Raw genomic sequence first — 23,976 nt, 5'->3', positions numbered from 1 at the left:
TAGCTACCATCAGGAATACTTTGGGAAGGTTTGTTTGTTTCAGTTGACACTTTCTCATTGACTGCTCTGAAGAAACGGGAATATTCTATAAACCTAAAATACCGCAGTAACATGATGGAGTTTTAAAATCTATTGTTCTAGAATTTAAAGGGTTATGTTTTCCTTATTAATGGGCATGTTGAGGATATAAAGAGTGGATACATTTAAGAACTGCAAAGCTCTTTGATGATATAGAAAGGTAAAGGTAAATTTTCAATTTTTTTCTTCATAGTCAATTGGTGTCAACACTGGTTTGAATATTTTCCTAATCCTCCTATCAATATTCTTAGTATGATAGAAAATGTTTTGGCATTTCATGACAAGGAACTCCTGCAACACTTCATAAATCATGATATAACTTCCCAGGTAAGAAATGTAAGGTTTTTAGAATAACAACTTATTTTGGAAGCTAACATTGGTTCTGGTATAAATAAGACAGTATTTTCTTGAAAGAATATAATAAACATACTACTGTTATGCTTTTAATAGTATTCCACTTTTTTCTTCATTAAACTGCTTTCCTGAAAGTCTGTAAAGAAGAGCCAAAATTAGAGTAGTTCTTTTCATAGTTATGTTCTTAATATAATGATTTTATAAACCAAATATAAACCAAATGAGTATATTAGCAATGGCTGTTATGACTTTTCCCTCAAGAAATAATACATTTTTTCTTATTTATTTTAGCTGTATGCATGGCCTCTTCTTGAAACTGTGTTCTCAGAAGTACTGACCAGAGAGGAGTGGCTAAAATTATTTGATAATGTCTTTTCCAACCATCCTTCATTCCTCCTGATGACTGTTGTGGCCTACAACATATGTTCTAGAGCTCCTTTGCTCAACTGTAATCTTAAAGATGATTTTGAGGTACATATCCTTGTTCTTAAGTAGTGGTTCTCAAATTTCATTTATTTCAGTTAAAAATCCACATATTTATTGAGTACCTACTATATGTCAGGTACTGGTGCCAGGTGGTAAGAATATAGCGGAGAATAAGTTATACCACTGCGTGCTGGCCCTTACATAGCTGTAGTCAGTCATAGCTTGACTACTAGTCCTAAAATCATAGCTTCGGAGAAGAATCATGATAATATTGGAGTTTTGTGCTTTTTGCCTGTTTAAAGGATGTTTAACAATTGGGTCGTTGTTTATTCTGTGCATGATTTTATCAGTGACCCAGCTGGTCTGGGATAATCTAGATGCTTATTACACATGCAGAATGGTAACTGAGAATTTTGAGGCCAGTGGCTGAAAGAAAGCATTAGAGGTAGTTTTTGAAGGGAGAGGTTCTTTTGGTAACAGGGTAAGTTAAGTTGGTTTTGTTTGTTTGTTACTTATTTTGTGGTTCCTATCAAATTAAACTCTCTTTTTACTTCATGATCACAAGATGCGTACATACATGTATGTATGTGTGTGTATTTACTAGAATTTGGACCTGCCAGCAGAACAAGATAATGTGGAAACATGTCAGATATTTTTTAAAAATCAAGGTTATTTTCAAAGGCTAATTTAGTTTTGAATTTACCTATTTTGGATTTTGAAGGAAAAAATTGCAGTAGAAGAATTTATTTCGTTGTTGAAGCAGTCTTCTATTATGAAGGAAGCCTTCATTTTGAGTTAACATTTTAAAAGTTTTATTTCAAAATTTCATAATATGGTTGTATAAATTTATTTTTTTAAATATGAAACTGGATCTTCATTTTAAAACTTGGGTTATGAAACTCTTCAGTGAATTTGCAAAAAAAAAAATCCTCTTAAAGATAAATTCACATTTACATGTTTAAACTCATTTTAGTTCTACCTTAATTGCTTTACTAGGTCAATCTCAATTTAAACACCAAGTTTTCTTACAGTATTTTTTTCACCATCGGAATAACCTGGATATAAGTGCTGTAATTAGAGAAGTTTATCGTCTCATGGATACCACGCCCACTGATATTCATCCAGACAGCATGCTTGATGTTTTTGTGGCACTGACAAAAGGGCAATACCCAGTATTTAATCAATATCCAAAGTTTATTGTGGACCGTCAGACACAGGAACGAGAAAGAATAAGAATAAGGGATGATGAACTGGATTACTTAAGAGAGAGGTAATCATGCAACGGTTGTTCTTTGATAAAAACAAAATCTATTATAAACAAAATTTTTGTGAAAAAGACATGTAAATTGTTAAGTTGTATAAAATCAGAGTTTGAAGGATGGAAATATCTTTAAAGGTATTCTTGCATATGGAAGTAAAACAGTTACATGTTAATCAGGCATACATTTTGTGTTTTGTTCGTTCTTGGACTTAAATTACTCGGTTTTCTTATTTGCGTTTTGTTATAATAATAAATATTATCTACTCTAGGCAGGCAGTTGAAGACATGCAAGCTGAACTAGACCAGCAAAGAGTTGAAGATGAAGCTTGGTACCAAAAACAGGAACCGCTTCGTAAAGCTGAAGAAACAAGGAGAGAAACGCCCTTACAAGAGGAAGAGATGATGATACAGCAAAGACAAAAGTATGTTTAACACTTTGAAAAAAGCTGGACATCTGAGTTATTTTAATAATTTTTATTTCTTTCATTATTATGAAATTATATATAATTATATACAGTTTCACTTTGTATAGTATTACCCAGCTCTGCTAGTTCCATTAAGCAAATGTTTAAGCTAATAAAAAGAAATTATAATACATTTTTCAAAAAATTGGCATATAGTAAACTGTAATTCTGAAGCTATACTGAGTATAATATAACTTGCTCTGATTATTCAGAAGTAATACAAGATCTAAGGTACCTTTTACGGTGGGCAGAAATGCCTTGCAACACAATGCTGGGTAAATCATCTTTAGTGGAGTATAATTTTTTAAATTGTGTTTTAAACATATCTGTGTGACCTGAAAATGAAAAATAAAATGATTGTCTCACTGTACATTTCATACTTTGGAGGACAGGGAAAGAAGTATTAAATGCTTATTCAATAATACATTAATAAGGCAAAATGTTTAAATTAGTTAAGATCATGGGATAAGCATTGAGATTAAGGCTAATTGTTGGGAAAATCACTTCTGTAAGTGTTTGTTGATTCTTATTTTTGGATAGGACTATGAAACAGATTCCTGGTGTGAATTTAAAAAAATTACTGAACTGAGCCATCAGCGTTCTAAAATTCTAAAAGAATAAGCATACATAATCTTTGGTAACATTGGAGTATTTGGGGGCCGCCTTTTCTCAGATAAAGAATATTAATTGTATTGAGGTGATCTGAGTAGTAGACCTGTTAAAGAGAATTTCTGAGTATGAAGAAATAGCCAATTGCATGTGGACTTGTCACTTTCATGAATGCAGGCTTATTTTGTAATTGAGCGTTTTCATTTATATATTATAAAAACCCATGTTATGATAGCACCAGTTGAATTGGGAAAGCGGACCAAAATAGGTGGCAGGCCTTTCATTGTTGTGAAACATAGTATTTTTCCATTTAAATATATATTGGGAAATGATTTTATTTATTCCTCTTGATGTATTTTGTGTTTAAGACTAGCTGCTGTGAAAAGAGAGTTGAAAGTAAAGGAAGTGCACTTACAAGATGCTGCAAGAAGGCGTCTTCTGCAACTTCAGCAAGAACAGCATGAAATGGAGCTAAGAAGACTGGATGATGAAATTGAGAGAAAGGTTTATTATTCTTAGTTCTCATACATTATCTCCATTAACTCTTACTTAAATGTAACGAACACCTTCAAGTTAAATAATATTCCTAGAGTTCACAAGGGATACTAAATAGCCCCTTTAGTTTTATGTAATTCTGCCCTGCCCCCAGCTATTCTTATTCTCTTTTATATTTCATTAATGGTTAAATGTTTTAGAAATGCCAGGAAAATGGGTCAGGTTGACGAGTGTCCTTGATGACTGTCTCTTTTAGAGAAGTATCAATTAAGCATGAAGTTAATTGTGAAGTAAGGGAAATGCTCCTTTTTAATATAAAAATTTACACATCGCCAGTCTAGAAAGATCTCCATTATAAAATATATGGAGTTAAAATGGACCTTCTCCACTCTTCTCTCATTTCATCCCCAGAGATAAATTATTTTAAAATGGCTATATATCTTTCTTTTTTATGGTTGCATAGTATTCCATTATATGGACATGTCATAGTTTACTTAACTAATCCTTTGCTGTTGGACATTTAGGTTGTTTGCAGTATTCTGCTGTACAAAACACTGCTAGATTGTGCATTCTCGGTACAAATCTTTGAGTAGTTGCACACATATTTTTGTTGAATAAATTCCAAGGTATGCCAGATTGTCCTCCAAAAATGAATCCACTTAGGTATTTTAAGAATATAAGAGTACGAGCTTCCCTGGTGGCGCAGTGGTTGGGGGTCCGCCTGCCGATGCGGGGGATGCGGGTTCGTGCCCCGGTCCGGGAGGATCCCGTGTGCTGCGGAGTGGCTGGGCCCGTGGGCCATGGCCGCTGGGCCTGCGCATTCAGAGCCTGTGCTCTGCGGCGGGAGAGGCCGCGGCGGTGGGAGGCCCGCGTACCGCAAAAAAAAAAAAAAAAAAGAATATAAGAGTACCGATACCCTAGTTAATTTGGAGTGCATCAGTCTTAATATTTGCCAGTCTGATAGGTGATAGGTGAAAAACGGTTTTGTTTTTTGTGCTAATGATGTTACCTGTCTCTTTATTTATTTATATTTACTTTTTCGGGCGGTACGCGGGCCTCTCACCGCTGCGGCCTCTCCCGTTGCGGAGCACAGGCTCCAGACGCGCAGGCTCAGCGGCCATGGCTCATGGGCCTAGCCGCTCCGCGGCATGTGGGATCTTCCCAGACCGGGGCACGAACCCGTGTCCCCTGTATCGGCAGGCGGACTCTCAACCACTGCGCCACCAGGGAAGCCCAGTCTCTTCATTTATTTATCTTCGTTTTTCCATTTTTCTACCAAGTTACTCTTTTTCTTACCAATTTACACAGGCTCTTTTATCATTTGGGGCAGCAGTGTCCAATAGAAATATGATGTGAGGCCACATGGGTAATTTTAAGTTTTCTAATGGCCACATTAAAAAGTAAGAAGAAACAGGTGAAATTAATTTTAATAATATTTAACTCAGTATATCTGAAATTATCTTTGCAGTATGTCATTAGTAAACATTGTCATTGAGATGTTTTACCTTTTGTTTGTATGAAGTATTCGAAATCTAACAGTTTATACTTGTAGCACACCTCAATTGGGGCTAATCACATTTTAAGTGACTCAGCAGTTATATGTGGCTATAGTGCTTGCCTCACAGCATAGAGTCAGGGCATTAATCCTTTTGTCTGTTGAGAATGTTTTGCTCGGTCTGTGTTTCTTGACTCTTAAGAATGTTTGCAGTGTCTTTTTTTCATTATGTAAAATATTTTAATTTTTGGATAACCAACTTCATTAGTTTTTTATGACTTCTAGGTTTTCTGTCATGTTTATTAACCTTCCCATTTAAGGTTATATTACCACTTATGCCTATTTTCTTCTAGTTCTGTAGTTTTCTGTTGTTTTTTTAAATCTTTGATCATCTTTTTAATTAATTATTTATTTATTTATTTATGGCTGCGTTGGGTCTTTGTTGCTGCGCGCGGGCTTCCTCTAGTTGTGGCGAGCGGGGGCTACTCTTCATTGAGGTTCGCGGGCTTCTCATTGCGGTGGCTTCTTTTGTTGTGGAGCATGGGCTCTAGGCGCGCAGGCCTCAGTAGTTGTGGCATGCGAGCTCAGTAGTTGTGGCTCGCGGGCTGTAGAGCGTGGGCTCAGTAGTTGTGGCGCACAGGCTTAGTTGCTCCGCGGCATGTGGGATCTTCCCGGACCAGGGCTCGAACCCATGTCCCCTTCATTGGCAGGCAGATTCTTCACCACTGCGCCACAGGGAAGTCCCTAAGAGTCAGCAGATTATTGTGTGCCAGCAAATCTGACCCACCACCTGTTTTGTTAAGGCTCGTGAGTTACAATGGTTTTAACAATTTCACTAGTTAAAAAAAATCGGAATCAAAGAATAATAATTCATGACATGAAAATTATATTAAATTTTTAAAACATGAAATTCAAATTTCAGTGACCATAAATACAGTTTTATTGGAAAACGATCACACTTATTTGTTTACATATTTCTTTGGCTGCTTTCGCACTACAACAGCAGAGGTGAATAGCTGACACAAACGATGTCCCACAAAGCCTAAAGTATTTAACTCTGAGACCCTTTACAGGAAAAGTTTGCCAGCCCCTGATGTGTCTGAAAATTGAATGTAAGGAATGAGTTAGGAACCAAGCTTACTTCTTTCAATTTTCCCAGCAGCATTTGTTGAATATTAGCGAAGTCATTTTGCCAGCTGATGGTTATTAAATGTTCAGTTCCCTTATAAACTTGATCTCCTCCTTTGCTGTCTATTCCTAAGCCAGTACCACACTGTGTGAATAACACCTGTGTAATGTTTTACTAATTAGTAGGCCTAATTGCCATAATTAGTGTGCCTTTTAAAGGGTTTTCTTGGGGGCTTCCCTGGTGGCGCGGTGGTTGAGAGTCCGCCTGCCGATGCAGGTGGACATGGGTTCGTGCCCCGGTCCGGGAAGATCCCACATGCCGCGGAGCGGCTGGGCCCGTGAGCCATGGCCGCTGAGCCTGCGCGTCCGGAGCCTGTGCTCCGCAACGGGAGAGGCCACAACAGTGAGAGGCCCGCGTACCGCAAAAAAAAAAAAAGGAAAAAAAAAAGAGTTTTCTTCAGTATTCTCAAATGTTTATCATTTCAAATAGACTTTGAAAATTTTATCTCTCCCTCTCTCTCTCTCTCTGAATCCCCCCATCCTATTGGAATTTTTATTAGGATTGCATTGAATTTGTAAACTAATTAAGGAGTTTCAAACTTGCTTTTGATAAAGTAGTAAATATTTAAATTTTTCTTAAGATTTTCATTCATCTATATTAATAATCTATTATCTCTTTTTATAGCATGAGATAATACTTTGTTTTGTTTAAAGCCAATTAACTTTAAGTTGGTTTTTAAAATCCATGATTTCTTTTAACTATCTCGTCTAGTAAATGAGGTTGGTAATTCATTATTCTAGAAAATCTATGTTCTTCCCCAAAAATAATACAGGCTTAGAACTCTGATCTCTTTATTCCAAACCCCTTTGAGATAGTGGAAGGCGGTTTTTTTGGTGAAAGAATCCTGTCAAGTCCTTTCAATGGCACGATCTGGCCTCTGCCTCCCATTCCAGCCTCCTGCCCTTCCATCTCCCTGGTCTGATAGTGAGCTCTGACCCTGCTAAATAGCAGAAGCTTCTCTACTCACCGTTCAGGCACCAGCAGGAAAGGCAGCTTGAGTCCAAAGTGACACGTACAAGTGACACAGACATCTGTTAGTAGCAAGCAAAGTTGATCTGTTTTGCTCTGGTACATAGCTGTTTGTATCTCTGAAAATTCATGAGCAAAAGAGCTTCTGTAATTGAAATTCCTAAAAAGCATTATTTGCTATGCCAAACGTCTCCTCCACCTCTTAGCATTACAACTACTCTTGCCTCATCAACTCAAGTCTCCCTACCTCTGAGCTAACTGCTTTCTCAGGAACCTCTTTAAGGTGAACTGGTTTTCCGTCCGTGGTTTTTTTACTCCTTGGATGCATGTCCTTGCACATCCCACTATACTCTCATTTTTACTGTTTGTTTCTCTGGTTATATGTATTCGATAGTTTGTCTACAATATCTAACACTTCACCTTATGCGTGTAAGTAGTCATGCAATCATTAACCGTTTACTGGTTGGATGAAATGATTAGGTTAGATGCCTCATGGGTTATAGTTTGTTTTGTTTTGTTCTGAAACACATATCATGTTATTCTCACTCCTAAAGGATGAGCATTTTAGGCAGCCAAGTATTTAAGACAGTTCCCAGGAGTCTCTATCTAAAGAGTTCCTGATCCAAATCCTCTAGTGTATAGGACTGAAAAGCTCCCAAGGAATCAGATTTCGAGAAAGGTGAACTTTAAATTGGCTAAGTCCAAGCAGGGCACATACAGGCTGAACAGTCCACAGTAAATTTTAACTTGAAATTACTAGTTGCCAAACCGAATTTAGAAAAGTATAGAAGTTTAATCAAAAAGAACATTAAATAAATGTTATATCGAATAAGATTAAACATTTTATATTTTTATCCACTGTGAATTGAAATTGCTCAAGTTTTTCTAACTCATAATATGGCTAATGTAATATGGAAAGAGCTGCCATCTGTTCTCCCAGTCTGGGCAGATGAGCATATGGTAATTGTGTTTTCTTTTTTAGAAAATTATGCTTAACTTTAACTCAGATGTTATTTCTAGATTCCACAGTGAATGTTAATAGATTGGCAATTACTCTCGTTTCAAAAACCCAATACCTCTTATTTTAAATGCATTTAGCGGGTTGTTCATATCACAAGATTACTTCATCTATTAAACAAAAAATATTTATGTAAATTGTTTTTGGTATTGACAGTCTGTTATTTGGCCGTAGGTACGTATGAGAGATCGAGACATTGTTGCCACAGCCAAAGACCTAGACGTGAGACGTCTGGAACTCGGATCACAAAAGAGCCTTCACGAGAAGGTAGAAATCAACAACTTCCAATAGAAGAAAAGCAGAGTTTGTACGAACTCTTTTTAGACAGTTTATTCAAGGTTTTTTAATGTTCATTTTATTTTTTTTTCAAGAAGAGTATAGTGTTATCCAGGATTGTAAGGTAGCCAGAATGTCTGAACGCACAGTTTGTTGTAATTCTTTAATTCATGTTTCTCTTAACAACTTAGTCTAGTGTCTGAAGCACCAGATGTAAGCCCCAGATTTTGCTTCAGGATCTTTTACTAACTTCCTAAGTTTCCTCATATCTGTGTAACAGTGACTGCAAAATTAACCCAGTACTTCACAAGGATCCTACCAGGTAAGTCAGGTACAAGCTGTAAAGCACTCGAAATTTGAAGCTTCTGGAATCAAATCAGCAAGGACCTACTTTAGCACGTATAATTCAGTTTCCAAGACACTGGAAACTTTCTCACTGCTGTAGATATTTTTTGTTGGGGAAAAGCATTATGTTACTCATTTATTTAATGTTGAAACCACGTTTTCACTTCCTTCAGTCCTCTTAAAGTCAGACTGAGTTTGAAATTAGCGATAACTACAAATACGTAACAGGTAACGTGCATATGATTGTTTGTTGCTCACATTAAATGAGATATAAACATAGCACCGTTCATAACTACAACACTTTAAGTTTCTACACTGAACTTTTTCTAAATCTGAGCCCCAGGAATTTACACCGAGTCTCCTATGATTCTGAATTACAATTCATTCATTTGAACTAAGCTTGAGGTTATTTTTTACTATCTTTTCTGCGGGGGAGGTGGAGTGGTGGCACCGGGGGCATGATTTCAGAATTAACAGAAATTTTGCAAGAAAATACTAAAAATTTCAAAGTGTTTTTCTCTCAGATTCTCAAATATTAACATTTTGCTAAGTTTGCATTATCCTTCTCTTTCTGTCTATACACACACACACTTTTTTTTCCTGAGCTGTTTGAGTTGCAGACATTATGCTCTTTTACCCCTGAATACTTCATTGTATATTTTCTACAAGGAATCCTTATTACATAATCGCAGTACAGTGATCAAAATCAGCACATTAACATATTATTATCTGTTGTATAAACCGTATTCACATCTTATCAGTTGTCCTAAACATGTCTTTTATAGCAAAAGAAAATCTAAGCTACTCCATTTGTTTCAGTTGTCATGTCTCTTTATTCTCCTCTCAGTTGGAACCACTCCTGAGTCTTGTCTTTATATTTTATGACACTTATACTTTTGAAGTATATAGGCCAGGTAGATTGTAGAATGTTCCTCAATTAGCATTTGTTGTTTACCTGTTGACTAATATCAAGCACCTTTTCATATGTTCATTGTCCGTTTTTATATCTTCTTTGGAGATCATGTGGTTAATGTCTGTTTAAAGCATGTAGGGCCATACTTTCTTGGTTTTTGTTATATCGTGTAATTTTTTGTTGAAAACTAGCTATTTTAAGTAAGAGGACGTTTCTGGAAATCACATTCTTGTCTCTCCTAAGGGTCTCTTGTTGTTTCTTTGCTTAGTGACTTTTCTGAATTATTCTGTAAAGTATTCTTTGTCATGCGTAGCCACTGAAGTCTCTACTCAGGTAGCCTGGTGACTAGACAGATTTCCTTAGATCCCTTGAACCAGAAAGCCTCTAGTCTTTGCCGAGAGGCACCGTGTGCATCATTTTCGGGCACACTTTCAACACTCAAGTTAGATAGTTTACAACTCTCTTAGATTTCACTTCCTGATTTTGCAAAACCTCAGTTCACCAGAGCTGAGCGCTTAGGACCTTCTCAGGTCTGAGCATTCACACAGCCCTTGGCACGCGCACATTGTACACATGCACACGGCCTTCTGAAGTCCCTGGAATCTGTTGGAGCATTTCAGAGCCCCCTATAGGTATCTGATTCCCCAGCTTTTCCTACAAAGCTTTTTGATTGGCCTGTTGTTTGCTCTGTGACCCACTGCCTTGGACAGTCACGACGTTCAACAGTTTCCCCTGATGGTTTTCAGCAGACATCCCCAGGGAAAAGGCTACAGGTGAGTTATGAGTCAGGTCAAATAAAAACAGCCTTGAAAGTGGGGTCTTCCAAGTCAGATGGTGACAGTTCTCTGGGAATGGGAGTTACAAGGACCTCAACTCCATTTTGTCCCCTCCATTAGCTGCCAGGCTAATGATTTTCAAAGCTAATGGCAGAGCTTAGGGGTGGCTGGAATAGGAATAGGAATAATGCAAGTTTAAAATGCCATAAAGTTCGTCTTTCTTACTAAGATTCAGCCATTTTTATGAATAAATGCTCCCCAGATTGCTGTAAGCCTTCAGTTTATTTCCAGAGTTCTGAAAAAAGTTTGTTTTGCCAGTGATCTCAGTGCTTTTATAGATGAGAGAATTTTCAGAGGTCCTTACTCTTACTTCCACTGATGTCACCACTGTTTGCTTTACTTTGAAAATTAGATGATTACAGTTTTGGTATTCTGAAAAAGAGCAAAGACGTTTTTGTGTTCTAACATCATTATTTTATGGATTGGTGATTTTTTTAAAATGATTTCTTTAACAGAATCTCACTAGAAATCAAGAAGCTATTGCAAAAGAAATGAGAGAAGATGCAGACGCCAATAAACGAAAAGTGGATCTTGAAGATCACATGTTTCATAGACCAATAGGAACAGATCAAACTCAGAACCAAAACACTCAGAAGGTAAAAATATGATGAATTTAGTGTATCTATAGAAGGAGGAATTACCATCTGCCATTCTTTTAAAAGAAGGAATTTAATAATGAACTCTATAAAGTTAATGTGTTTCTTTGCTTCAGTTATCACAGTTCCTAGAAATTCACATTATTTTATTTAGAGGCTACTTACTTCACTGACAGCCATATACATGTGTCTTTTATACTCTTAGAGAATTTCAAGACTTGGAAGAAAATACATAGGGAATAACTTTATAACTTTTAGTGCCCTCCATTGTTAAGTCTCCGAAATTATCCCTGAGTGGATTAGTTGCAAAACATCAGGTCTCTGCCTGGTATATAAGCCAGCGTTTCCAAAGTGTATTCTGTAGAATATCAATAACTAGTATTAAATAAAATGGGGATGACACGTATTGAAAACGCTGTCTTAAAGTTAGGTATTTCCATGCCAGGTTTGAGGATATGGCACATTGTGAATCTTTAAGAAAGTTTCTTAAACTTATCTTATAGAATTTCTTGCAGAGTATCCTTTCAGAAATGCTGGCTTAAATGAATGGAAATAGAATTTGAGGGCTTCAGCATAGAACTTTGTCAATTATCCCTTTAACGAAATGGTAAGTGGGTCTGTGGCAGGGCCTGGCCCTGTTCCAAAAGCCAGGAATGGTGTAAGATTTCCCTACCTTCTGTTCTGTCCCTTGGCTTCCCCCACCAGAATATCCCCTCCCCCCTTTTTTGTCCTTATAGGCTTTTGTCCAGTCTGTAAAAATAGGTTCTTCTGACTCCTTTTCAAAGGACTGAAACATAGGAATTGTTTAATTCCACCCATCCCTTAGCCTAGAAGTTCTCAACCTTGGCTATACATTAGAACCACTTGAAGAGCTTTCTAGAAGTACCAATATCCAGCTGATAAAGAGATTGATTTAGTTGGTTTGTGGTGGAGCCTGGACATCAGTTTGTTTTAAACACGTGGTGGAGCCTGGACATCAGTTTGTTTTAAACACTGAGGTGATTCTAATATGCAACCAGGGTTGTGAACATCTGTCCTGGACACTTGGATACGTTGAATGGACATACCGTATTTTATGTAGTCTAAACTTGTTTCTGAAATTTACAAATTGTTCTTAGTTAATTGAAGAAAATTTGGCAAAAGCTGAACAAGCATGTCTAAATACTGACTGGCGAATTCAAGCTTTACATAAACAAAGATGCGATGATCTACACCGAAATGAATGTTACCAGGAAGTAGCCAAACTGCTTCGGAAAAACAGAAAGAAAGAAATGGAAGTATTAAATGCAGTGATGGAGGGGGAAGCTAAAAAGGTAAGAATGGTGTTATAAACTTCTTGTTATTAATCATTTAAATCTTGAAATAGTACATAATCAAACGGCAATAGCATCAAACCACATAATGCGTGTTTGAAACGATCTTAAAGATGATCTAATTTTAATACGTAGAGCTCAGAGAAGTCCAATGTTGATGCCACCTAAGAATGACTAAGTGTCTTTCTCAGTTACATTAGTGTCTCAACTTCCCAACCTCGTGGATTTGTTCTAGCTGATTGTATAATATCACTACTTTAATTTACCTAATTTTTTATACTAGCAACGTAAAAGACTTTGAACAGTTAGGAATTATATGTAGCTATTAGTAACAAAAACCAAAATAACAGTAACTATAAGCAAGATAGAAGTATTTTTCTTTTTCACATGAAAAGTCTGGAGGTGGGCAGTCCACGGTTGGTATCCTGGCTCCAAGGTCATCAGAAAAACTGCCCCCTTCAACCTTTCTGCACTATTTCCTGGAGCATGTCTTTCATTCTCATGGATACCTTTCCATCCATTAATTTTAAAAACTCAATCCCATAAGGTTTGAGATCTGAAATGTATTGAAATGAATTATTTCAGTGACAGTTGGGACCCGTATGGCACTCTGAGGAATTGAATAGTAGGGACGTCAGAAGTGCCTCTGCTTTCAAGGTTCTTCAACAGCCTTGAGCCAAGACAGGCACCCAGATTCCCTAATATCAAATAAATCCTACGTGCCTTGGAAATATAAAGTAGAGGAGACAAAAGGGGCTACTTCACTGTAGGAACTTGCATTAGCACAAATTTATGTGATTTTTTTTTTCATTTATTTGTATTTAGTGGGAGGAAGCTGAAGAACAGGACTTTCATTTGAAATCAGAAAAGAAAGCTGCTGCTCCTTCAGATGCCTCTAGAAGGTGGTTCCTGGAGAATGAGATACACGCTCAACATCCATGTCATAAAGGTGAGCATCGCGAATGCTTCTCTCTCCCTTCGTGGTGTTAACACCTTCATTCATTTACTGTGGTCTCTCATCATGGATAAATCCCTGAGATGTATTTTGGCACTTTTAGTCAAGTTATTGCTCAGTTAAAAGGGTGGGATGAGGAGGTGGGGCTGTTTAAAAAAAAAAAAAAGCGGGCTTCCCTGGTGGCGCAGTGGTTGAGAGTCTGCCTGCCGATGCAGGGGACACGGGTTTGTGCCCCGGTCCGGGAAGATCCCACATGCCACGGAGCGGCTGGGCCCGTGAGCCATGGCCGCTGGGCCTGCGCGTCCAGAGCCTGTGCTCCGCAGCGGGAGAGGCCACGACAGTGAGAGGCCCACTTACTGCAAAAAAAAAAAAAGCTCCAATTAAGAAAAACTTCTCAGCCATCCTGTAGAATTGTTTTATTCCACGGTCCTTGGCATCCCGTTAATGTACTAGACTATGATTTGTTCCCAAAGTGCTATTTCTAGTTAATTTTAGTAAAAATGTGTGCTTTGCCAATAGCTGGTCCTCAGAACAACAGTTTATTAAAGTAACACAAGGAAACTTATTATAGGATCTAATCAAACATTAGGTTTTGGTGCAAGGCTTACCAGTGGCATTCAATGAAAAATCAAACTTTTAATTTAAAATTCTTGGAAATTCCCTGGCAATCCAGTGGTTAGGACTCAGCGCTTTCACTGCCGTGGTCCGGGTTCAATCCCTGGTTGGGGAACTAAGATCCCACAAGCCCCATGGCACGGCCAAAATAATAATAATAATAAATTTAAATTTCTAAAATAGAGTACCTTTACAGGGAACTTCTGTCTTACTATATCTTGTATTGTTTCAGTCTTTTATAAAATGTTTATGTATTACTTTTTAAAATAACAGCCTTACTGATGTGTAATTCACATGCCATACCATTCACCTATTAAAAATGTACAATTCAACAGTATTGTATTACCATATATTATATTACCATATATTAAAAAATATATTCAGAGTTGTGCAGCCATCACCACGATCGATTTTAGAACATTTTCACAGCCCCAAATACACCCCATGGCCATTTGCAGTCAGTCCTCATTTCCTGCTACTCCCCCCAGCCCTTGGCAACCACTAACCTACCCGTTTCTGGAGATGTGCCTATTCAGGAAATTTCATATACATGGAATCATATGCTGCATGGTCCTTTGTGTCTGACTTCTTTCACTAGCATAATGTTTTGAGGTTCAACCATGATCAGTACTTCACTCCTTTTTAATGCAGAATAATATTCCATTGTATGAGTATTCCACATTTTATTTATCCACTCATCAATTGATAGACATTTGGGTTGTGTCCGCTTTTGGGCTTTTACGACTAATGCTGCTCTGTGCATTACCTTTGTCATTACTTTTGTAGTGCACAGATTGAAAAGCAAAAATAGAGGTTAGATTTAATTAGGCTGCTTTTGAAACCCCTCATCACCTCTCACGCTTTTGGGTTTAGGTCCCAAATAGCGCCCGGAGCCCTCGGGGGAAGTGGGGAGCAGAATCTCACAAATTAAAAGACACAAACCACTGGAGCTGCCACTTCTCCCTAACCCTGTCACACTTACCCCAGCATTAGAAAGAAAAGAAATTTGAGACTTGGAGAACCTACGAATTTAGAAATGGAAAAGGAAAGAGACTGCAAAAAGCTCCCTGCGTCCGTAGTCTTCCTACATGTGGCCCTTCCGCCTCCAGGGTGCCTTCCTCCCAGGCCACCTACGCTTTTTTGACGTTCCAAAATTTCACCAATGAGAGATAGTTTGGTTAATAATCATTCATTTTTCAAAAGGCAAATGTGTAAGGATTTGATCATCGCCTTAATCAGGGTGTATAGATTAAATCCGTGTCACTTAATCCTAAAACTGGAGGATAGTCAGCGTCACTTAATCCTAAAACTGGAGGATAATCAGCTATAATTAGGAAAACGGCATGTTGACTGCAAGTGCTCCGCATTGGTTTGTCACTCAGAGCCTAGAAGCGAGGCACCAGGAAGTAGGAAGTAGGAAGCAGGTGAGTGTGCCCACGACAGATCATTTATTTACATTTGTGCCTAGTGTCAATCTTTATTAGCAATGGGGGGGAATTCTTATTGTTTCCCAAAAAATAGAACCTTCTGGACAATGTGGGTGACCCTCACTGCTTCTAAAATCCTAGGCCCATAAACTTAAACTGAATAGCGAGTGATGTCTTATAAAATATTAGTCCAGATTTTTAATGGGCAAAGGATTTGAACAGACAGTTCTCCAGGGAAGATATACAATGACCAATACACGTATGAAAAGATGTTCAGCTTAAATTAGTCATTAGGGAAATACAAATCAAAACCACATGAGAAAACATTCAAATTAAAAATATATATACAGTGAGATACAACTTCATGATCAGTAGCATGGATGTAATCCATTAACAAGTGAGGGCAAGGATCAGAGGAATTGGAACAGTGCTGGTGGGAATGTGACGTGGTACAGCCACTTTGGGAAACAGTCTGGCAGTTCCTCAAAAGGTTAAATGTAGAGAGACTGTATGACCCAGCAGTTCCACTCCTAGGTATACCCAAGAGAACTGAAAACATATCCCTACAAAAACTTGTACATTGAATGCTCACAGCATCATTATTCATAATAGCCCAAAAGTAGAAACAACGCAAATACCCATCAAATGAGGAGTGGATAAACAAAACATGGTATAACCACACAATGGAATCTTATTTAGTGATAAAAAGGAATTAACTACTGATTCATGGTACAAAATGGATGAACCTTGAAAACCTTATGCTAAGTTAAAGCAGCTAGACCAAAAGGCCACATGTTAATATGATTCTATTCATGAAATGCCCAGAATAGGCAAACCTGTAGAGGCAGAAGGGGGTTAGTGGTTTGTGGGTGGGAGGGGTAGGGGAGTGGGCCACTAGTGGGTAAGACGTTTATTTGGGGGATGATGAAAATGTTCCTAGAATTAGTGGTGATGATTATACAACTCTAAGTATACTAAAAACACTGAACTGTACCCTTGAAAGGGGTGAATTCTGTGGTATGTGAATTACCTCAGTGAAACATTTTTTTAATGACATTCATAAATGCTGGTTGCCAGGTAGGGCCACTGGACCAGGTTTTAAAGCGACTGGGCCTTGAAGAAAGGGAAGAGCTTAGAGCAATTGGAGGACATTTCAGGGAGGGAGGATTTCATGGTGTGGTGCAGGAGCCCAGGCTGGATGTCGGGAACACCAGGTTCTGGTTCCAGCCTCATGGTAAACGAAGACAGAGTTTAAAGAATCTTAGCCAGAGTCAATAAGCTGTGTATCTCTGGTTAGTTTATTTACCCACTTGTGTTTCATGTGTGCCTATTAAGAAATGTTTACTGGTCTTCAGTTTCCTCATTTGTAAAATGAGAAGATTATAGACTAGGCGATTTTTAATTTTGTTACAGTTCTCACGTTATATTACACCATTTTCTAACCACTGACAGTCTGTGGGTCCCTCTGAGGCTCTCTCCCAGAAACATGCACATACACGTACACACACACAGCACTTTCCCATAATCATTTTTGTGGATTCCCCAACCAAACGCCTCCATGAACTCCTTGCATGAGACAGAACTTGTTAAAAGTAATGAATCAGTGGCAGAGACTTGTCTGTCGTGGTGATTCAGGTTAGGCCAGCTGGAGCAGAGAGCTTCTGTACAAGAATGGTTAAAGATATCACTGAAGCATGTAGGTGATGGGGACCTTCAGGCTGAGCAGTGGGCTTCATCCTGTTGACCAGCCTGGCTGCACAGCAGAATGGCCTGCGGAAGACAGAGTACAGGGCTTGCCTCCTGGGCAAGGAACGTGGTTAGGGAAAGGAAGGAAATTTAGTTTGTACCTTTTTGTTCCTTTCGAATTTTGTGAGGTACAGGTAATACCACTTCAGTAAATAAATACTAATTTTAAATAATAAGAATCACTTTTGGGGCTTTAAAATAAATACATTAAATGAAGGAAAAAAGCAAGTTGTAGTGCAAAAAAGTATAGAAAAAAGAACTCACTTTTTACTGTACTATTTATATGTTCAAATTTGTTACAGTTAGCCAGTGACTGGCAATCTTTTGATACATTACAAATTTTTAAAAAAATGCATAGTCAGGACCTCACATTTAATTCTGCAGATTTAAAACAATGGAAAGGGCTTCCCTGGCGGCGCAGTGGTTAAGAATCCGCCTGCCAATGCAGGGGACATGGGTTTGATCCCTGGTCCGGGAAGATCCCACATGCCACAGAGCAACTAAGCCCGTGCGCCACAACTACTGAAGCCCACGTGCCTGGAGCCCGTGCTCCACAACAAGAGAAGCCACCGCGATAAGAAGCCCATGCACTGCAACCAAGAGTAGCCCCCGCTTGCCACAGCTAGAGAAAGCCCACGCGCAGCAACGAAGACCCAGTGCAGCCAAGATTAAATAATTTTTTTAAAAAAATGGAAAGCTAGATTTTTGTTTTAAAGTTTCACAGGTGGATCTGCTCAGCAGTGTTTGAAACGTTGCTATAAGCAAAGGGGGGGAACCACTGGCTGTGTGATATTTACAAGACGGCATTTAATTCATCCTCCCCAATAGCCGTGGGCAGGAGGGATACAGGACAGATGAGAGACAAGGAACTGTGAGATCTCAGATTTGGAAGGATCTGATATGTGAATCATCTCTGCAACATTGCAATAGTGGTTATCCAGCCTATGCCAGAACACTAATAGAGCTGGTGAGCGCGTTACCTCATTCCATTTTCTGCCAGTATTTTATTTAAAAGTTGCTCCTTCCTTATGTAAAGCTGAACCTGCTTTTCTTTTTGTAAACCGTCTCATTAAAAACTGTTCTCTGGTCAGAATGGCCATCAGAAAAGTCTACAAATAAATGCTGGAGGTGTAGAGAAAAGGGAACCTTCCTACACTGTTGGTGGGAATGTAGATTGGTGCAGCCACTATGGAGAACATTATGGAGGTTCCTTAAAAAACTAAAAAGAGAATTACCATATGGCCTAGCAATTCCATTCCTGGGCATATATCCAGAAAAGACGAAAACTCTAATTCGAAAAAATACATGCACCCTAATGTTCATTACAGCACTATTCACAATAGCCAAGACATGGAAGCAACCTAAATGTCCATCAACTAATGAATGGATAAAGAAGATGTAATACATATATACAATGGAATACTACTCAGCCTTAAAAAAGAATGAAATAATGCCATTTGCAGCATGGATGGACCTAGAGATTATAATACTAAGTGAAGTAAGCCAGACAGAGAAAGATGAATCATATGATGTCACTTATATGTGGAATCTTTAAAAATGATACAAATGAACTTATTTATGAAACAAACAGACATAGAAAACAAACTTGCGGTTACCAAAGGGGAAAAGGGGGAGAGGGATAAATTAGGAGTATGGGATTAACAGATACACACTACTATATATAAAATAGATACACAACAGGGACTTACTGTATAGCACAGAGAACTATATTCAGTATCTTGTAATAAGCTGGAATACAAAAGAATCTGAAAAAGAATACATAAATGAGTCACTTTTCCATACACCTGAAACTAACACAACATTGTAAATCAACTACAATTAAAAAAAAACAAGCTATTCTCTGGAGCAATGCGGATTATGCTTACTACCATGATAGCCCTTCAGATATTTTAAGATGCCTCTTATATTCCATTCCCTGACACCAGTTCAAAATTAATCATTTGGTAATTAGTCACATTATCTTAATGACTCATTGAGCGAAAACAATGAGTTAAAACCATTAGCTGAACACATATGTATGGAATCTAAAAAAAAAAGATGGTTCTGAAAAACCTAGGGGCAGGATAGGAATAAAGATGCAGATGTAGAGAATGGACTTGAGGACACAGGGAGAGGGAAGGGTAAGCTGGGATGAAGTGAGAGAGTGGCATGGACATATATACACTACCAAATGTAAACTAGATAGCTAGTGGGAAGCAGCCGCATAGCACAGGGAGATCAGCTCGATGCTTTGTGACCACCCAGAGGGGTGGGGTAGGAACAGTGGAAGGCAGACACAAGAGGGAGGAGGTATGGAGATATATCTCTATGTATAGCTGATTCACTTTGTTATAAAGCAGAAACTAACACAGCATTGTAAAGCAATTATACTCCAGTAAAGATGTTAAAAAATTAATTAATTTTAAAAAACACAAAACACACACACACACACACACACACACAAAAACCCAGTAGCTGAAGCTCTTGAGCCCAGGTGAAAGGCAGGCATCATCTTCATGAGTCAGTGTGACCCGAGCAGTCTGGGCCTGACTCATGGAGGCTTGGATCCTGGTGATGGGAGTAGAAAGGAAGGGACATCCTAAGTGACATTAGGATGAAAAAATCAAAAGGACTCTGATGTCTTATTGGATGTAAAGCTGTAGGAGTTAGGAAACAGTAAAAACACAGCTGAAGGGTGAGTATAAATTTTGAAGTGGGGAGTGATGTTAAAAAAAATAGGAGGTGGCACTGGTTAGGTGTGGAACACTGCCATTCTTCCTACTCTAATAAGTCCAGGTAAAACTTGCCTATCGCTTGGGACGTCCCTGGTAGTCCGGTGGGTGAGACTCCATGCTCCCAATGCAGGGTTTCATCCCGGGTCAGGAACTAGATCCCGCATGCTGCAACTAAGACTCTGCATGCCGCAACTAAGACTCTGCATGCCGCAACTAAAGATCCCACATGCCGCAACTAAAGATGCCACGTGCCGCAGCTAAGACCCAGCCCAGCCAAAATAAATAATAAAAATTAAAATATTAAAAAAAACAAAACAAAACTTGCCTGTCGCTGCTTCTGGTCTGCTGTATATAGTGATCATGCCTTGCCTGGTTAAAGTTGGTAGTGATCAGCTCACAGGTGTTCTCAAGGAAGGTTCGCTAATCACATTTAATCGTCTCTCCCAACAAATGTTTGGGATCTCTATACTAACACCTGTATTTTTCAGTAGTTTGTTGGCTTTTTGTTTTAGCTCAAGGTGTTTTGAAAGTACTTTACCAAAACTTCAGCTCAGCTCTTAATTCTCACTAACTGTACTTCCCTTGCCCATTGAATGGTGACAGCATTCTTCCCAGAAGAGAAAACTAAGGGGCTTTTTATCCTTGGCACTTTTAATTCACTAGGGACCGTCTGGAATTAATCATGGCTTTCTATCCACTCCCAAACATTCTCTCTGTTTTTTCACTTTTATAACATAGTGCCCAGGTGCCAAGATGAATGGGTCGCCTCAGGCCGTTTGCCTAGAACCTCACAGTTAAAAGACATTTCTGAAATGGAGTCCTTGACACAGAGTAAGTCAACAAACAAGAAAGATGTCTCCTGTCATGTTCGATTTAGCAATATTTAAGCAAGATTGTGGCTTAAGTTATAGTTGTAGCATGTTGAGACCATTTTCCCAGGGCATTGATCATGGAAATCCTAAAGTGGAGTCAGCAAGATTCTCAGGTTTCCAGCTGGGGAGAAAAACTGGGTCAGTTCGAACCCCAAGTAGAGAAAGCTTGCCAAATATCATTAGTGTGACTATTTCTCTAGCACCAGCACTGCTGCCCAAAACAGAGTTGGAGGCTCCAATAGAAGTCGGTCACTAACTAAATTAATGATATTCATGACTATTTTTTACATCCTCGTGAAAAGAAAATCTCAGGATTAGTTTTCAAAGCTATTACATATTTGAATTTTCTCAGCTCTTATTCTGGGCTGAGTTCCCTCCAGCAACCATTGGAAACATGTGTCTGCTCTGGGCCCTGAGATGTACTGCAGGGCCAGCTCGCTCAGAACTGCTGAGGGCAGGTGGCTCCATGGTGATTAGTTGCCTTTTGATCCCTTGACTTGATTAACTGGAGGTTTTTGTTTATTTCTGGACAGGATGGGATGGAAACATCTCACAGAAATGTAGTCATAGCATTAAGCCCGTAAAGGAGCTAACAGTTTCCCCAGTAAAGTACTTGATTTGTGTTTAAAAGGAGGGGAGGGGACTGGAAACTCTGTTAGACTTTACTTCAACCAACTTTTTCAGTAAAACTGTCATATAAGTGAAGCAGAATTTAACAGTGTGTTTTGAGTTCTTTTAGAAGAACAGATTTGTATATAATGTCCCCAAAAGACCAGCTTTATAAGAAAGATACCTGGTAACAAGTCATGAGTTCCAGTGTTGTGTAAAACATCCTTGCTAACTCTTACTCTTATGTGCATCTCTAAATTCTGTGTCAGGATGTGCATTAAACCAAAAGTCATGTGTAAGTCAAATGAAAGGACAGGAGATTCTCAACTGTTCTCTATTCTGACACGTCAGAACTTTTTAACTAGATAGTTCTAAATTTCAAAATCCAGTTGAGGACATTTGGCAAGTTTCTCATTTGGCAGCAAAATAAGAAAAGCATAAATGTTTTATTCCTTGGGGGAAAAACAGTTTTCAGAAATTGAAGCTATTTGAATATGTAACTAAGTTTCAGAGAAGTATATTTTTAAGATGCTTCTTTTTTGAATTCCAGTATTTACTAGCCCCTCTAAATCAATGTGAAATGACTGTTACACTTGGACACACTGTAATGCTCTAATCTTGATTCTGGACTCTCCCTGCCTTGGCCACTATAAAAAGCACTTGACTTATTTATTTAAGCATTAGGAGAAGTGGTCATGGTGTACGTTTCACAATATTAATTTTGGCACCTTGGAATTTTCTCATTACAATAAGCACCATGGTGAAGAAACTTACTATTGCAAAGAACTCAAATTCTCTCTTAAACAAGCTTTCTTCCTAATTTAAAAGGTCATCTGTATTCCCAAATCAAAAAAAAGCTAACCAAAAGCAGATAAGTTCTCTAACATCATTCATTCAATTCAACGAATAAATATTTGACTTGTAAATGGAACCACATGGGCAGGTAATATGTTTGGCTTTTTGTTTAAGAAGTTTTGTTTTTAGAATATTCATTTCATTATTGATTTTTTTGCAACGTATTTACCTTTAAACACTATACCATTGCTAAAATTAACTGTTGTTAATTTTAAATTTTGTTTTCAAGTTTCATTAAACCAAAGAAAAACACATTGGGACACCATGGAATGGGATCTTATGGAGAGAGTGAGAAATCTCCGCCAGAGACTCGCCACCCAGGCTCGAAACAGATGTCAAACGCCTCATCTTTTGGCTACTTAGGAGGCTGGTCACCTTGAGAGAGTCAAAGAGCGAGATACCTATTTTGCAATCAGTGACACTGATTTTCAGATTATTTATTTTAAATTCCTATAAAGATCAACCTTTTGTATGAAAAATATGTGTGTATAAAAATTATGTGTTCTCTTTAATTCTGGTGCTTTGGGACTTGTAAATGGCTTATTGTACTTTTCACAATAAAAAAAATTTGAAGCTTTTAAAGCTTTGTATTAGGCCCTTTCAGGTTTCAAGGACCAGCATAAACCTCAGGAACTTTAGTGGATGAGGTTTTATTTTAAAGGTGAACGGAGAAATAAAGAACACGACACCACCTCAGCAGCTGTGCAGCCAGGACTGAGCCAGAACTCAGCAGCAGCGCCAGAGCGCGAGCAGTGAGGAGAGGCCCACCTGCCAGCCCCTCTGCCCCCAGCAGCTGGTCCCCCCCTCGCCCGCGATCCACCGTACCAGCAGCACCCAGGCCACTGTCTCCTCTTCTCCTGACGGCACCGGCTCAGCGCCACAACAGGGCTGCTCCCGGCTTCAGCATCTTGGCAAATTACTTCCCTGAACCCATTTCTAAAGGGAGAGTAGAAACAGCACGTGGTCTTTGATGTAAAGATTAAATAAGATAATGTGTATAAAGTTCCTGATATAGTGCTTTTCCTGGTATGGTGCTTAACACACAGCACACAGTACATACGAGTGTTTTGTTTTGGTACAAAGAGATCTTATGGTAAGCCAAATGCTCTCTTTTGTCCGAAGTCCTAAGAGAATGCCCCGTTATAGGACTTCCCTGGTGGTGCAGTGGTTAAGAATCGGATCGCCTGCCAATGCGGGGGACACGGGTTCGAGCCTTGGTCCAGGAAGATCCCACATGCCGCGGAGCAGTTAAGCCCGTGCGCCACAACTGCTGAGCCTGTGCTCTAGAGCCCGTGTGCCACAACTACTGAGCCCACGCACCACAACTACTGAGCCCACGCTCCTAGAGCTTGTGCTCCGCAATGAAGAGTAGTCCCCGCTCGCTGCAACTAGAGAAAGCCCGCGCACAGCAACAAAGACCCAACGCAGCCAAAAAAAAAAGAGAAAAAAACACCTTAGATTACATCAGGAAAAACAATTTAAAAAAAAAAATACCCCATCATTATACAAGGCATTGGTTTCCCAA

At 38.7% G+C, this 23,976-nt stretch overlaps 1 protein-coding gene across 4 annotated transcripts in view; it reads left to right on the top strand.

Moving 5' to 3' along the window:
- Nucleotides 1–23,404, top strand: part of TBC1D31 (TBC1 domain family member 31) — a 61,756-nt gene extending 38,352 nt beyond the window's left edge. For 2 of the 4 annotated variants that reach the window (XM_079901112.1, XM_079901110.1), the window contains 11 exons: nucleotides 272–405; nucleotides 724–903; nucleotides 1,890–2,128; nucleotides 2,389–2,541; nucleotides 3,561–3,696; nucleotides 8,533–8,625; nucleotides 11,184–11,324; nucleotides 12,443–12,637; nucleotides 13,463–13,586; nucleotides 20,854–20,946; nucleotides 22,681–23,404. In XM_079901112.1, the coding sequence (XP_079757238.1) occupies nucleotides 272–405; nucleotides 724–903; nucleotides 1,890–2,128; nucleotides 2,389–2,541; nucleotides 3,561–3,696; nucleotides 8,533–8,625; nucleotides 11,184–11,324; nucleotides 12,443–12,637; nucleotides 13,463–13,586; nucleotides 20,854–20,946; nucleotides 22,681–22,814 (1,622 nt within the window). In that variant the 3' untranslated portion in view covers nucleotides 22,815–23,404. Of the gene's footprint in view, nucleotides 1–271; nucleotides 406–723; nucleotides 904–1,889; nucleotides 2,129–2,388; nucleotides 2,542–3,560; nucleotides 3,697–8,532; nucleotides 8,626–10,602; nucleotides 10,666–11,183; nucleotides 11,325–12,442; nucleotides 12,638–13,462; nucleotides 13,587–20,853; nucleotides 20,947–22,680 lie in introns of all 4 variants that reach the window. The other 2 variants (XM_079901113.1, XM_079901111.1) reach the window with 2 other exon arrangements.
- Nucleotides 23,405–23,976: the final 572 nt, after the last annotated feature.

This window comes from Stenella coeruleoalba (genome assembly GCF_951394435.1).
Source record: "Stenella coeruleoalba genome assembly, chromosome: 17".
Classification (NCBI taxonomy): Eukaryota; Metazoa; Chordata; class Mammalia; order Artiodactyla; family Delphinidae; genus Stenella; species Stenella coeruleoalba.
Note: the sequence above shows the minus strand (reverse complement) of the source record. Positions and strands in the feature narration are given on the sequence as shown.